The sequence below is a fragment of the Tetrao urogallus genome (genome assembly GCF_951394365.1).
Source record: "Tetrao urogallus genome assembly, chromosome: 19".
NCBI classification, from domain to species: Eukaryota; Metazoa; Chordata; class Aves; order Galliformes; family Phasianidae; genus Tetrao; species Tetrao urogallus.
In genome coordinates, this window is record NC_136832.1 from 2,200,641 (window position 1) to 2,215,880 (window position 15,240).

At 54.8% G+C, this 15,240-nt stretch overlaps 1 protein-coding gene across 1 annotated transcript; it reads left to right on the plus strand.

Annotated features, from left to right (window-relative positions):
• Window positions 1–725: 725 nt before the first annotated feature.
• Window positions 726–5,732, plus strand: LOC306953691 (glutamine synthetase; the record flags this gene model as incomplete). The annotated part of the gene is made up of 6 exons (XM_079544665.1): window positions 726–891; window positions 1,292–1,453; window positions 2,568–2,714; window positions 3,495–3,622; window positions 5,081–5,280; window positions 5,411–5,732. The coding sequence occupies 6 exons, from the start codon at window positions 726–728 to the stop codon at window positions 5,730–5,732; spliced, it is 1,125 nt and encodes a 374-aa protein (XP_079400791.1).
• Between the last annotated feature and the right edge of the window lie 9,508 nt (window positions 5,733–15,240).

Below are 15,240 nucleotides of genomic sequence, written 5' to 3' on the forward strand. Positions count from 1 at the left end.
TGCTCAGCCTCCTGCAGCCCTCAGCACAGCTCTGCTCTCATGGGTGGCTGCACACTGCCCATGTGGGTTTGAACCCACAGCAGCAGGAGGGGGTGATAAACAAGAGTTAAATAAATGGGATCTAGAAGGTGGGCAACAAGATGGGGAAGGGTCTGGAGGGCACAGAGTGTGAGGAATGGCTGAGGTCCTGAGGTTTGTTCGGGACAGAGCAGAGAAGGCAGAAAGGAGGCTTCGAGGCAGTTCTACAGCCTCTCATGGCAGCCCCTCACCAACACTGCTCTCAGACACGAGGTGTGCGTTTGGGTGGTGCTGTGCAGGGCCCCGTGATCCCTGGGAGCCCCACGGACTCGGGGTATTCCCTGATCCCACGATTTTGCAACGGCGATATTTTGACGGGGAAACGCTTGCCGTTGCGCTGAGTAACGCTTCAACAAATAACAAACCCGGCAGCGACCGTCCCCGCGGGGCTCAGTATCGGCAGGAAGCGGCAGCTCCGCACCGTCCCACCGCCCCGGGGCGGAGCCCCCTCCGCACCGCCCCCCCCGCCTATAAAGGGCGGCGGCCGCGGCCGCGGGCAGCGTTGGGCCGGTGAGCGGCGGGCCGCGGGTTCGAATCCCGTGGGGGACGCTGGAGGGTCCGGGGGGCGGCTGCTTTCGGGGGGATCGAGGAGGGGGGAAAAGAGGCAAAGGGGTGATGCCACGCTCCGCTCCCGCAGGGTCGTCGCCATGTCGGTGTCACACAGCTCCAGGCTGAACAAGCTGGTGCGGGAGCAGTACATGAGGCTGCCCCAGGGCGGGCTGGTGCAGGTCACCTACGTCTGGATCGACGGCAGCGGTGAGGGCGTGCGCTGCAAGAGCAGGACCCTCGATAAGGAGCCCAAGAGCATCGAAGGTAACACCGCCTCCTCTCCTCCGCTGGCTGTTGGTGTGGTGGGTGGGCGCTGAGCGTGGCCGTGATGAAGCGTTGAGGTGCTTTGGGCACTGGGAGGTGACGTTCACCTGTGCTGGTTGTGCGGTGCTGGCGATACCCGGTGCAGCTGTTGCACAGGGCTGTTCTATACAGCGGTAATGTAAATATCCGGCTGCAGGGTGCCCAGCCTGCAAGCTGTCGTTAGTGCTGGGTGGGAAGGGGAGCTGCACTGGTACGTGGCACACTGCGAGCCGGTCCTGTGCGCCCACATCCTCCTGGGTGCCCAACTCCGGGTCTAATCCAGCAGCCCCTCACACACCCCACATGTGAGATACCTCTTTTCCAACTCCACCCCTCTCTCTGCCCTTCTCCCACCGCACAGATGTGCCCGAGTGGAATTTCGATGGCTCCAGCACAGCGCAGGCAGAGGGCTCCAACAGCGACATGTTCCTGGTGCCCATCTGCATGTTCAGGGACCCCTTCTGCCTGGACCCCAACAAGCTGGTGCTGTGCGAAGTGCTGAAGTACAACAGGAAACCTGCAGGTGAGCATCGGTGCTGTTGTTGTTAATAATTCTTAATGCCTGTCGCCCTGGGGATAATTTGCAGTGCCTCCCTCCAAGGGGACTGCAGGCACTGGTGCTGCTGTTTGTGGAATTGCACTGAGCACTTGGCCTAAGGCTCTGAAATGCAGGTGCCATGGGTGCATGCGTGGATGTGTTTCGGAGGTGCTGCAACAAGCAGGAGCACAGCAAGGAGGCTGATGTCCCTCGGGCAGAAGGGTGAGCTGGGGACTGATCCTGAGCGCACCCAGCCCTGCGGGGCTGTGCAGAGCACCAGCACTCCGTCTTGTAAATAAGAGGGAACCGCAGATGGGAAGTGGTGCTCAGAGCGCTCAGGGGTGGAAACAGCAGGAAGAGTCGCTCTGCTGGTGGATGGCTGCAGGAAGGGAGCTGCAGGCAGGAGCTGGCGCGGCGCAGTCAGGCACGGGGTGTCCTTCTGCAAGCACAAGGACTTATCGGCGAGGGCAGAAGTCTGCAGTCCCGGCAGTCCGTTTGTCTGTCCATCTGATAAAGGTGCAGCTGGAGGAGGGGAGCCTTGGAGGAAGGGTTTTGGTTGAGATCTGTGCTCGGAGGCAGCTTTAAGCATGGCCTCGAGTGCTGGAGTTGGATTTGGGCCCCATTAAGTACCTCTCGTGTCTTACTGTCCTGCTCCCACAGCCCTGGAGCTATGGGGATGAGGAGGACTAAACTGGGGCTGAGGATGGGAGCAAAGACATAATGGGAGATGGGCAGACCCTGTTCCCCACTGTGCCAGGTGCCTGTGGGACAGGGCTGGCAGATGTCCTTGCTGTCTTCATGTGCGAGAGGAAGACGAGGACAATCATGGCTGGACATGGTGATCTTAGAGGTCTTTTTCAGCCCTAATTGTTCTATGATTCTATGACCGGAGGTTGTGGTTTAGGGAGTGATTTAATGAAACCTCCTGAGTCTGTGGCCGTGCAGTGGCTCTGCAGGGAGGAACCCAGTGAGTAGAAAGTGCTGCATGAAGGGGAATTCGCTCACTGCTCTCCTTGGGGCTTCTGTGGGAAGAACTTGGAGGTGGCTGGGACTGAGAGGGCTGAGGGCGACCGGGTCTGACTGCAGCCACTGCTCACAGAGACCAACCTGAGGCACACCTGCAAGAAGGTGATGGACCTGGTGAAGGACAGCCACCCCTGGTTCGGGATGGAGCAGGAATACACACTGCTGGGTGTCAATGGCCACCCCTACGGCTGGCCCGACAACGGCTTCCCCGGCCCACAGGGTAAGTGCCTTCCTGAGGCCCCAACCCAAATGCTGAGCCCATAGGGGATGCAATCCTACAGCAGGCATCCCCATCCCAGCCCCATCCCATCACCAGTGCTTCTCTGTGGTGGGTGGGAGGAGGTCTGGAACTGTTTCACCGCTGCCCCGTGGCTCACATGAGCCGGACCCCATTGCACAAACAGCACTTGGCTGCACGACTTGTTTGTCAAGGGCTGGAGAACTCTGCCGGAAAAATCTCCCCACGGCTGTTGGTGAAAGGACCGGCTGGGTGCATGAGCCCAAGCACCTCCTAGAGGGGGCCGGGGGTTTCCCAACCCGCCTTACCCAGCCCAGCACAGGGACGGGCTGTTTGCAACATCTCCCTTCCCCCAGGCGGGGAGGAGATCTTCCCCTGGCAGGCTGAATGAGGAAGAACCCTGTGAAACCACAGCCTGCTGACTCTTCTAGGCACGAACAATGCCGGCTGTTGTCAGAACAATGTCTGGAGCCTGAAGTGCTCAGAGAGCCAGGGTGGTGCCGCCGGGCACATCCAGCCCAGCTCTGCTTATCTCTTGGTCGCCTTCCCATGCATTGCCAGTCCAGTTGAGCTGCATAGATAAGGCTGAGGTTGCACCACCACTGGTCTCTGGATTTTGGGTCTGAGCTCCGATGCACTGTGGAGGGCAGCACCGTTTGATTCCTGTAAATTCTCTGTGACCAACACAATTCTCTGTTGCCGAGTTGGTGGGATTTCCTCCCCAGTGCTTTATTTACCTGATGCCTTCTGCCTCCTCCCCAGGCCCTTATTACTGTGGGGTTGGAGCAGATAAGGTGTACGGACGTGACATCGTGGAGTCCCACTACAAGGCTTGCCTCTATGCGGGCGTGAAGATCTGCGGCACCAATGCCGAGGTGATGCCCTCCCAGGTGGGTGCTTGGAGGTGCTGACCGTGAGGATGCTCTGGGTCTGCTTCCCCCAGATGCACGTCTCCCATCTCCCCTTGGAGGATTCTCTGCTGTTGGGTCTCCAGTGGTGAACATGTGTTGCTGGCTTAATCCTGCAGCATCAGTGCCAGCCAGGATGGCAGCAAACCAAGCTGTGGGTGCCCACATCCTGCCCTTGGTCCTGAGGACCCTCCTGCAGCACACAGTCTTGGGCATGGCTGGAGGGGATTTGAGTAGTTGAGGTGTTATCTCAAGGTGGTCCCTGATTGCTTTATGCATGTGGCCGGGCTGGGTAGTGGCAATTGGAGCCTCCCACTGATAAGCAGGGCCTTGTTGGCAGGGGGCTGAGGCAGGACATTACAAGTGTAACGAACCTGTTGCTTGCCCTGACATGATCAGTGTCCCCTCGGCTGCTCTCAGCACGCTGTGATCCAGCTGTGCCGTGCCAGTGGCGGTGGATGTGTCACTGCTGCTTAGTCACCGTGAGTGGTGCAACCCTGTCCCAGGAAGGACGCCTGAAGATGTAGGGACGTCTTCAATCCCATGCTGTCCTGGGTAGATTTTTTTTGCACAACTCTGGTTTTAGCAGCAATTTAGGGTTTATTAATGCTTTTATGATAAATCACAAGGTTAGGTTGCATGAGTCTTAAAGCGCTTCATCAGCACTTAATCATTAGCCGGTTGAAGGCAGCGATTGCTCAGAGAAGCTGTGGGTGCCCCATTCCTGGAGGTGCTCAAGGCCAGGCTGGGGGGCCCTGGGCAGCCTGATCTGCTTGGGGGCACCCGGCCCACTGCAGGGGGTTGTAAGTGGATGATCTTTAAGGTCCCTTCCAACCTAAACTGTTCTATGATTCTACGATTCAGTGCTTCAGTAGAATTTGTTACAGTTGAATACCACAACTTAAAGGCTTGAGAATGGCCAAGTTCAATGAAACGCTGCAGGGTATTGGAGGGGATGTTCCTAAACCCTCAGCTGCATGCTCAGGACCTTCTTCCCCTGGTTCATTTCTCACCTACCCTTTCCTCAGCTCTCAGTGGATGGTGAGATCTGTCCCAAAAGGGCTTCTCTTCTTCGGTGTTGGTCGGCAAGGAACCTGAAGAAGCTGACCCTGAGGCGTCCCATTCCAGGGGAGGATCAGGAATCATAGTCTGCTGTGGGCCTTGGGAGCTCAAGGGGCTGCTGTCTTACGATCCTTATTTGTAGGACCTCGAGATAATTGACTTCAGTCAGACAACTTCCCATTCTGTCCGCAGTTCAGGTGAGGCAGTGCTGGAACTTTTCACGCACTGCACAGTTCCAGTACCCAATGGATTGCACTGTGGTCTACAAAGCTCAGCCGTTCCCCACGCTGCCAGCTGTTGCTGAGGCTGGCAGACAGGAGCTGCCCCACCAGGTGGCACCAACATGACCCCCCCGCACACATTCTTTTTCCCTTGCAGTGGGAATTCCAGGTAGGCCCATGCGAGGGCATCGAGATGGGTGACCACCTCTGGATGGCTCGCTTCATCCTCCACCGTGTCTGTGAGGACTTTGGGGTCGTGGCCACTCTGGACCCCAAACCGATGACCGGCAACTGGAACGGGGCCGGGTGCCACACCAACTACAGCACCGAGGAGATGCGGAAGGAGGGAGGCCTCAAGTGAGTCCTTGGGGCTGCAGCCAGGAGGGTTGGGGCAATGCGCCGAGCATCTGATTTTAAAAGCCACTTGTCGCATGCGGTGGCTTGAGCATATCCCTGTGCCAAACCTGACCCCATCCATCCCCCGTAGACACATCGAAGCCGCCATCGAGAAGCTGAGCAAGCGGCACGACTACCACATCTGTGTCTACGACCCGCGGGGCGGCAGGGACAACTCCCGGCGCCTCACCGGCCACCACGAGACCTCCAACATCTTCGAGTTCTCTGCTGGCGTGGCCAACCGTGGAGCCAGCATCCGCATCCCACGCCAGGTGGGCCAGGACGGCTTTGGCTACTTTGAAGACAGGCGGCCGGCGGCCAACTGCGACCCCTATGCGGTCACGGAGGCCATCATGAGGACCACGGTGCTCAACGAGACCGGGGTGGAGACCAAGGAGTATGCAGAGCACTGAGGCCGTGGGATGGGTGAGGGTTCTGTGTTGACACTAATCGTGCCCGTGCTCTCAGCTGTGAGCTCAGACTCTTTAGGAACCTCGCTTCTGGTTTTGTGAAACGTTGCCTTAGAAATCCTATATATTTTATAGTAAGAGGGAGGGGCCCAACCTATTTTCTCAGCCACTTTTTCTGGTTCCTGGTTTTAGGTCACACCTGGGGAGGTTGTTGGTTTTTTTTTAAACTTGGATTGAATTTTTTTTCTTCTGATGGACTTTACACTGTGATGTACATAGATTCCTACATGGAAGCTGCAGCTGCTGCTGTTTGCACCTGGGCAGGGTGTGTGCTTTTTTTTTTTTTTTTTTTTTTTTCCAGTGTCTCTGTTGCAAGGAAATTATAATAAAGAATTTTCCTGGCTGCGTGGCAGCTGTGTTATCCTGCTACAGGTGCATCTTTCTGTACCTCCAAGAGCTCCATGCAGGATTCAGTTCGAGTCTTGCTGACGGGTTGATGCTGCTGGGACCAGGCAGCGCAGGAGCTGAGATGCTGGAGGAGCCCTGGGGCAGTTTTAGCTGCTGCAGGGGCTGTGCTGCCCCATTTGCCGCATCCCAAAGCTCATCTCCCTCCATCGTGATCCCCACAAGGCAAACAGAGCGGCACAGCCTGAGCAAACAGTGGCCGGGGCAGCAGCTGGCGGGTGTTTGCACTGAGCTGCTGAGTCAGCACTGCACACAGCAGGTGGGGAACAGCCCTTGGGAACACTTGGGGCTGAGCGATGGAGCTGAGCGATGCCCCCTCTGCACCCCCAGCACGATGCCCCTCGGCAGCTCGAGTGATGCTCTGCTGATCCCCAGGGATGCAGTGTTGGTGTCTGCGATCCTGGAGGCCGTGGATTTCTGAGCAAAAAGCTTCAGTGTCACTTCAGATGGCCGTGGACAGAACGTGGGTGCAAGTGAAGGGGGTGGTGCACAACAGTGCTTGTGCTCCAACTGCAGGATCCCCTGTTGGGTGGCACGGGCTGGTCCTGGGCTGGGACAGCTGCATGGCCACTGGCAGCAGTTACCCAGAGGGGATGGGGTACTTGCTTTGGGGATGGATGGTCTCACATCTGCCCTAGTGCTATCAGAAGGATATTGAATCTTGTTTTGCCTTTTCCTGTGAAGCGATGAGCCCAATCTACAGATCCCAGCTCCCTCCTGCTGGTCACAGCACTGCCAGAGGAGTGGGAGCGATGGCAGTGGGAGATGAGATGCTGTTGTGCCCCAGATCTGTGCACCGGGAGCCCTCGGTGTCTTTGAACCATTCAGTAAATGCAGCCTGCTCCTCCCCACACTATCAGGGACGTGTTTTCCTCCCAGAAATTGCCATTCAGAATTTTTAATGCTCTTCATCCAAACCACAACTCTGCCTTGTTTTCCTCTCATTTCTATGATGTCCTTAATGGGTGATGTGAGCACTGGGACAGTGACTGCTGCCTGCAGCTGGAAAATCCATAAAGAGCTAAATCTGGAGCAGGAACGCTCTCATGTTCCTTTCTCTGTACAAGTGGCTTTGAGTACAGCGCTGTGCCACTAAATCTGGAGAAGCATGGAAATCTGCATTGCCAACATACAGATGACTCTGGCACAGCGCTGTGTGGGGTGCATCCATCCCTTTGTGTCCGTTCTGGGTCTTATCCTGTAAATCTCCCCCACTGGAACCATTTGGGGAGGACAAGGAGGCTCTGGAGACTCGCAGGGCCACAGGGGCTGTTCCCAGCCCTGCCTGCTGCCCACAGGGGATGCTGCGGTTTCTGCATGCTTGGATGCTGCTGGCTGTCCTTTGCCAGAATGTAGATCTTGCTTGTACTTTTTGGGGTCAAAATGGGTCAGAAACCATATTTTGTGATTTTTTTAATCTTTTTTCCCCCTTAAAGCAGGAAGATTTCCACCCACAGGGCCAGCACCGCAGGGGAAACAAGGACATGGGAACCTGCTCTCAAGAACTTTTCTAACAATTTGGCTGCTGTAGGAGGAGGGTTGTGGGGCTCAGCTGGCAGAGCAGATGCTGGGGACGGATCGGGTCGGGGCCGGAGGCGGCAGCGGGCTGGCAGCATCGCCATCCCTACGCTCACACCATAGCAGGGCACCATGATGACTGGCAGCAGTGAGGGAGCCCCACGCGAATCCCAGCGCAGGAAGGGCTGCTAGGCGGGGGTACAGCCAGGAGGCCCGGCTTTGCCTTGGGGCACCTTCACCTAGCGCTGTCCCAAAGGGGCACCCCGAGATCTTCCCTCTCCCGGGGCCGCATCCTGCGCGGGGAGCGCTGCGGGTTCCTCCGGGTGCGGAGCTCAGCCGGGGCTTTGCTGCCCTCAGCAGGCTCTGAAGCGAACGGCAACGAGCGCGGCCCCAGGACCAGCCCCGGCCCCACAGCGCCGTTCCCACCCGGCAGCGGGGAAACAAAACACATCTGAGGTTTATTCCCGCACCTCCGGGGACACCGGGTCGTCCCGCAGCTTCCTGTGCCCCCAGAGCTCTTTCCATCCCTCCCAGCGTGTTACACCGGTTTCAGCCAAGGTCTTTGGGATATGTTTTTTTAAATTATTATTAGAGGACACTAGGATTACAATTGTGATGCTAACAATGGCACTACTGAAAGCTGCTGGGCAGAAGTGGGGAGCTCGAGGTAGAAAAAAGGCTTGAACTGAAGTCAGTAATAACCTCTTTTTTTTCCCCCTTCCCTGTCTCCCAGCCCGCACAATCTGCTTGGCTCTCTTTATCTCAATAAGCATTTAAACGGTTTCAAATTAGATCTCTGGAAAATGGAACTTCATTCCTTCAGAACTTCAGCCTGGCCTTTAAAAGCCAGCAATAACGTTTTGGTTTTGTATGAGAGCATCTTTGATCTCAGAGGCTCTCAGCTGCAGGGATTGCAGCTCAGCACCAGCAGCTCTCCGCCATTGGAACGCAGCTGTAAGGGAGACGCAGGGAGGGGCTCATCTGGGGATGCTCAGCCCTGGTCCTGTGCTCATCCTGAAGCAAATCTGTCTCCTCTGACACCCTCCTTAGAAACCCAGCACCCCCCCCAGTCACAGTAACAGCACAATAGAGCTGGACGAGCTGTCACAGTCCCCTGTGAGCAGCAGGCTGGGGGCTGCAGAGTGTTAGCCCACAGTGATGGGCTGTGATGACCCTGAGCAGCCTCAGCTGTGCCCTCACTCGTGGGCCTGGGGCTCTGTTTTAACTCAGACCGGTAGCATTGCAGGGAGTTTTACTGATGGTCTGGATGTTTGGTTGGAGTCTTCTGTACTCTCTGGTCTGCTGTGCTTGGGAGCAGAGGACTAGGGTTCTGGCTGGTGAGACCCTGCCCTACAGCTGTGGTGTCCTCGCTGTGCCCCAGTGCAAGGAGTGGGAGAAGGGTAAGCTGGAGGGGCTGAGCATCAGGGCAGCTACAGCATGGGGTCAGTTCTTCCTGGTGACATCCATGTGAGGACCTGGGATACTACCACGTGTCCTCTCCAGAGAAGTTCTCTGGCTGTGCATGGGTTTGAGGAGGACATGATAAATATAGCTGTAGGTAGGGTTGGGTTTAAAACATCCCTTTCTGCAGGGGTGATGGATGCTGCTGGGAAACAGAGCAGTGAGTGGGAAAATTAGGCTTGCCCTAAACCCATCTGAGCCTCAGCTCATGGGAAACCAGGGAGGAGTGAAAAATGCAGCAATGAGGTGGTGGTTCAGGGAAAGTGAGAAAGAAAGATGTTAGCAGGTCTGGCAGCAGCTGATCTGTAAGAGAGCTCCAGGGAGAGTGCTGAAATCAGTTTGGGGGCTGCCCTGCTGCAAAGGCTGCTCTCAGATGGCTCCCTTCTGCAGGGCTTAATCCTGGGCATATGCTCACAGTGTGCCTGGGGTGCTGCCACCTCATCCACACACTCACAGCCTGTGCTGTCACCGTGGTCCTGGCCGTGTTGAACCAGGCACACCACATCCTTCCCTCCTGGTCCTGAGCCAAGGGTCCGGTGGTTTATCGCACAAGATGTGTGATGCCTGATGTGTCCTCCTGCCAAGGTCCCTCTTCTTGCATTCCCCAGTGCAAGGGCTTTGTTATTCCCAAATAACCCAGTGAAAGAGCCACGAAGCTGCTGGCTGCAGAAGCACCACCTGATGGCTTGGTAAAGACGGGCTGTGGACTTCACCAACCTCGCTAGTGCCACCAGTTGGCAGGAGATGCTCAGTGTGTGCTTCCGGCACGGGCAGAGCTTCCATCAGCGCTGTGCTGAGGTGCGGCAGTGCTGGGACAGGCCCTGGAGGCACTACTCAGTGGTGCTCAGGTTGGGGCAGGTTTGGCAGAGGTGACTCACCTGCTTGTGACAAGCCTGCTGACATCAGAGCACTGGCCTCTGAGCTCCCGGAAACTCAAATTACTGATGATGGAAGGGAAAAATCTTGTGTGGGACAGCCCTGGCAGAGGGAGGTTTGGGCTGAGATGACTTATAGTGTATGCCTGGGTCTGGAAGGCTTCTGGGCCAACAGAACTGCACTGCTGATGTCCCCCAGCCTGAGCCTGGGAAGGAGTGTAGGGGCTGTAGGGCGTCTCCACCTCATACTCTTGATTTGGGGGCTGCCATCACCCCAGTGCTTGCTCTTCTCTCCTCAGGCCCCTCATGCTGGGCTATGGGGAGAGTTGGGGGATTTCTTAGTAACATCTTGTCTGTGCTACCTAGTGCAAGGTCCATCCCACAGCTTTTATCATCTAGAAGGGGGATATGGGGACTGGTTAAATTAATTCTCACTGGAGGCTGCTGAGAGGTGCTGGGATCGCTCCTGGCAGCTATGGTCAGCCTAGATAGCACCACTGACCCTACTGCAAGTTATCTCCTTAGCAGTCAGCAATGTGGGATGACTCCTCAACTCTTTCTGGGAGGGGAATGTAGTGCTTTTAGGCGAAAGATCTGCAGCAGGTGAGATGGTGGACTTTGCACAGGAGGGGCTGATAAGCCACAATGCGGAGCCCACGGTGGGGCAGCAGGAAGGGCAGTAGGGTGCGAAGAGCCTGGGAAAAGCTGGGTACTGCTGGGTGTGATGGTGGTGAGTGCTCTGCCAGCTATCTGGGCTGCCCTGCTGTTACAGGGAAAGAGGAATGAAGAACTGGGCAGTGATGGGAAGGGAGACATGATGTCACACATAAGGTCCAGGTGCCTTGCTGCTCAGGTGGTGATTGGGTGTAGCTGGGGATCCCACTGCTACTGAAGCCTTTGCCTGCTCAGGAATGGCAAGCGTGTGGGTACTGGTCTGCCTGTAGGGAACACAAATACAAACAGTTTTACAATGAGAGTAATGCAAAAAGAATATGCAAATCCAGCCCTAAATTTTAATTGGACTTCTTCTCAGACTGGATCCTGCTGGGATTGCAGAGCAGGTGAGTGAGGCCTCCTGCCCCCAGAGCTCACAGGCAGACTGCAGTCCCTCTGCCTGAGCTGTGATACTGACACCGTGGGGAAGGGAGGACAGACGTCCCACCTGCTGATTTCCCCCCACAGTGAGCAGCACAGGCTCTTCCAGTGAAGGAGATCAGAAATCCCAGCAGTGACTTTAGAATTATAGTAATAATAATTGATGCCTTGCTGCTCTCTAAGGATTTTCTAGCAGGTTAGCCAGGTGTTGGATAGGTGTTAAGCAATTAAAGCAATAACACCCATGTAACAGGGGCAGGTGCCAACTGTGTCATGGGCTTGCAGTGGCTCAGCTGGGGGCTTGCTCTATCCCCTAATTTTCTTTGGCTTTGGGGTGAAATTAAGTGGGAGGAGATGTTTTAGGGGAGGTGGCCCTGAATTGGCTTTTTCCTGCAGAGGTGGGGATTAACTTAGGAAAGCAAAGCAGGCCAAGAGCATCTGGTGTTGCCTATGGATGCTCATCTGGTCCCTAACAAGAAGACATAAATGTCATCATGCGAGCTCAAGGGCTTGCACGTATCTGTGTGCACCTGGGGACAAACATCAATGCCTCAGCCCTGTGTGTGTCTGTATGGGGGAGGCTGCTCCTGCGGATTTCCATCGATACACAAACGGCAGTACGTGGGCTTGCATAGACAAAAACCAGCACAATAACGTGGGGGCTGGAATAATGCTTTATGGGAGGAGACTTGAAGGGCTCAAATTGTTTGGTTTATCAGAGAAATAGAGAGATGGCTTGATTTTAGTGCCTAAGTGCTACCACAGGGAGAAATTACTCAGCACTGGAGGACTGTCTGATGTCAGGGAAGGGCAGAACAAGAACCGGTGGTTGAAGCAGAAGCCTGCCAAAGTTGGACTAAAAAGCAGGCGTGCATGTTAGCAGCGACAGGGATGAGCAGCAGAAGCAAACTGCCAAAGCATTTGCCAGGATGTTTTTGTCTCTTAGTGAAGGGTGGTTTTGTTTCTCTGGCAGAGATGCCTCAGCCAAATTATTCCTTGATCGGGTGTACAGTATGAGGGTAATGGGGTGACGTTGCTGTTACAGCCCCTTAGTTGTTTGTTTTTCCTCTTTGATTGATTCCTGGAGTGCTGGCTCAGGATATGAGTGCTGAACGGTGCAGAGATGGAGCCCAAAGCTGCTTCCTGGCCTCCTCATGGAGCCTCTGAGGGTTGGTGCCTCCTGGCTCTGCTCGGCAGGTTGCTCCCACTGCTCACCGCTCTTCTCCATAACCCCAGGAGTGGATTTTGAGGCTCTGAGTTTCCTAGGGAGATACAGATGTGGATTCAGCAGTGGCCAGGGGCTGCTGAAGAGCCCTGGGACATCCAGATCTTAGAGCTCTGTGTGCCAACAGTGGGACACCTAGCTGAAATGCCACCGTGTGGCCTTGGGGAAGCTGTCTGGTGGAATGCAGGCACCCGCAGAATGGAGATGAGGAGCACGGTTGTGTTTCATGCCAGCAGAGAGGGAGGGTGTGTGGGAAGTGTGGCAGAGCAATGCTAAACACTGTGTGAACCGATGAAAGGTGTCAGCCCAACACAAAGGAGCAATTGTTGTTGTGTTACTATCGGGTGACACGCTCTGCTGGCCGGGGAACTGGCAGAGAAGCAGCCAGGTAGTGAGCAAGGCAGGGCAAGTGATTTAGAAAGGTGTATAAACCTAATTACAATAAATCATTAATATGTGGCTTCTCTATGGGAGTACATCTGTAAAAAAAGAAATTATGAGCAGTACATACAATATTCATATCAGAAATGAGCCCTCCAGGGGTTTTCTCATCAAATGGAATAGTTTTAGCCCAAAGGAAGCTTAAGAAATGCAATGGCCAACTCCCTGGGTTGCACCCTTTCTGCCTTCGCTCTTCCTCAGTCACAGCAGTCATGCAGCCTGATGTTTTGGGATGCTAAGGGTTGCTCCCAGCTGCTTGCCTGGTAGGATGGATGAGAGAATTGGAAGAGCAAGAGTGATGGTGGAGAAGGCTCCTCGTCTCTTTGTAGCAGGAGGAGAGGCCAAAAGGAGAGAGGCCATGAGCCCGGGATTGCTCCATTTCCCCAGCAGTTGTGCACCATGAAGTGATGCAGCACATGACGGTGACGTTGCAAGCTACAAATTGACCCAGAGATAACGTGCTACTGCCTCACCCAGGAGTGCTCGCATCAGGAAAGCTGGCGTCAGTCACTGCCAAGCAGGGGAGGCAATGGCCTGAAGTGGGGGAAGCTGAGGCACGGTCAGGTGCAGCATTGCTGTGCACAGCTGTAGGACAGCAGGTAGAGAAGAACAAATGTAAGCCACAGGAAAATGCCCATGATTTATCCACAAAGCCTTCTGCACACGTACATACGTGGCATGAGAATTGCAGCTGACTGCTTTGTGGGCATGCTCTGTGCCTGGCCTCTCTCCCAGGGCCGGTGACAGGACTGTTGGTGCTATGGGCACAGCTCAGGTGCCAATGGGTGCGGCAGCTTTTTGCTGCATGCTTTATCAAGAAATTTTGTGTTTCTTAATGTTGGTGGAATGTGATGACACATGAAAGGAAAGTTTGAATCTAAAGCTGGGATTGACTTTTAATTTTCCTTCTTTCTTTCCTTTTAGGCTGTCCCTTTTAATAGTGGAAAAAAAGAGGAAGGGAGAACAGGCAGAACAAAGAGGAAGTGAGCAGCAGAACAAAGCCTCCAAAACAACTTCAAGCAAAACAATGGTCCAAAATAGCAGGGAAGGGGATCTTTTGCAGCTTATCAAACATCACTGCCTTTTTTCCACCTGCTCTGAGTCTCAGTGCTGATGACCCTGCAGGCAATTAGATAACACAGGTGACTCCAGGGCACGTGTGGATGAGCAGGGAGGTAGGAATGCAAACATGCATTGAGCAAATCCCTCCTGGACTGAGCACTGCCATGCCACGTACAGGGGGACAGCGGGTGCCATGGCATTGAAGGACTCACATATTGGATTATCCCCATCTCGTTATGTTTTATAGATTGCTAAACTGTGGTCTGGGAAAGGATCAGCACCATGGCATTGCTGCCGACTGCCTCACAAGAGCTCCTGTGTTTGTTGGGATGCACAGCGCTGTCTTGCAGTGCTGTAGCTGTGCAGCAAGCGCATGGCTGGAGCCAGGATGCCTTTGTTCAGCTCCTAGCACAGGAATCCCTTTAATGCTCTTTATGACCTTGAGCAAGTGACCTCACAATGCTTAAAAATACTTTCCTGCAAACAAGGATTATAAATCATGCAGTGCAGCATGTAAGGGGTTTGGTTTCAGCTCAGCAAAGAGCTCTTACAATCACGAGCTGCCACACGTCAGTGCTCAGCATCCTGCTGGGATGGGGGTGCTGGTGCTGATGGGCACAGACAGGGTACAGCCACTGAGTGGCCTAATAGCGTGCAGAGCTCTGAATCTTCAGACATCTTCCATGAGGGAGAAACAGGTTCAGCAAAACCTGATGTAGCGCAGGGTGCTTCTGCTACCCCTCGCTTGTTTGTGTTGGTTGGTTTTTGTTTTTGTTTTTTTTTTCGTTTTTTTTTTTTTTTTGCTGGCAATGCCACCTGGAGAGACTGGGAGGGAACTGAGCAGCAGAGGCTGATGACAGAAGATGCAGGTTCATCTTACAGAAAGACACGAGAGAAAAGTGGCAAAACAAAAGCTAAAAGGGCAGCGCAAGGAGAGCGGTGTATGGAAGCATCTGAGGGTGTGTGCACCACAGGAGAAGATGAGCTACTTAAATTGTTGGCACAAGCCCATCAGGGTGTTAGTTTCCTGCGATGATGCACAGGCTGGAAAGAAAAAGTAGCTTTTAAGCAGCAGAGGAGTAAGGGCCTGCAAGAGCTCAGCAGGAGCCCTGTGTGCTGAGAATACACCAACTGTTCTCAGGCAGCACTCAAGCCCCTTTCAGTGGGGTTTTACGCTATGAAACCCACCGTAAGGTGACCTGGGAGGCTCCTGCAGCTCGGGCTGGTGTCACTGCAGGGCTGGCCGTCCTGCTGGGCGTGTGCTCTGCGGATAAATGGGTAAGCAGCCCTTGTTACGCTTATTCATTCCGCCCGTGTACACAACCTGCTTGTCATCAGCCGGGAGGCCTCTCTGGGAGGTGCCTTTCCC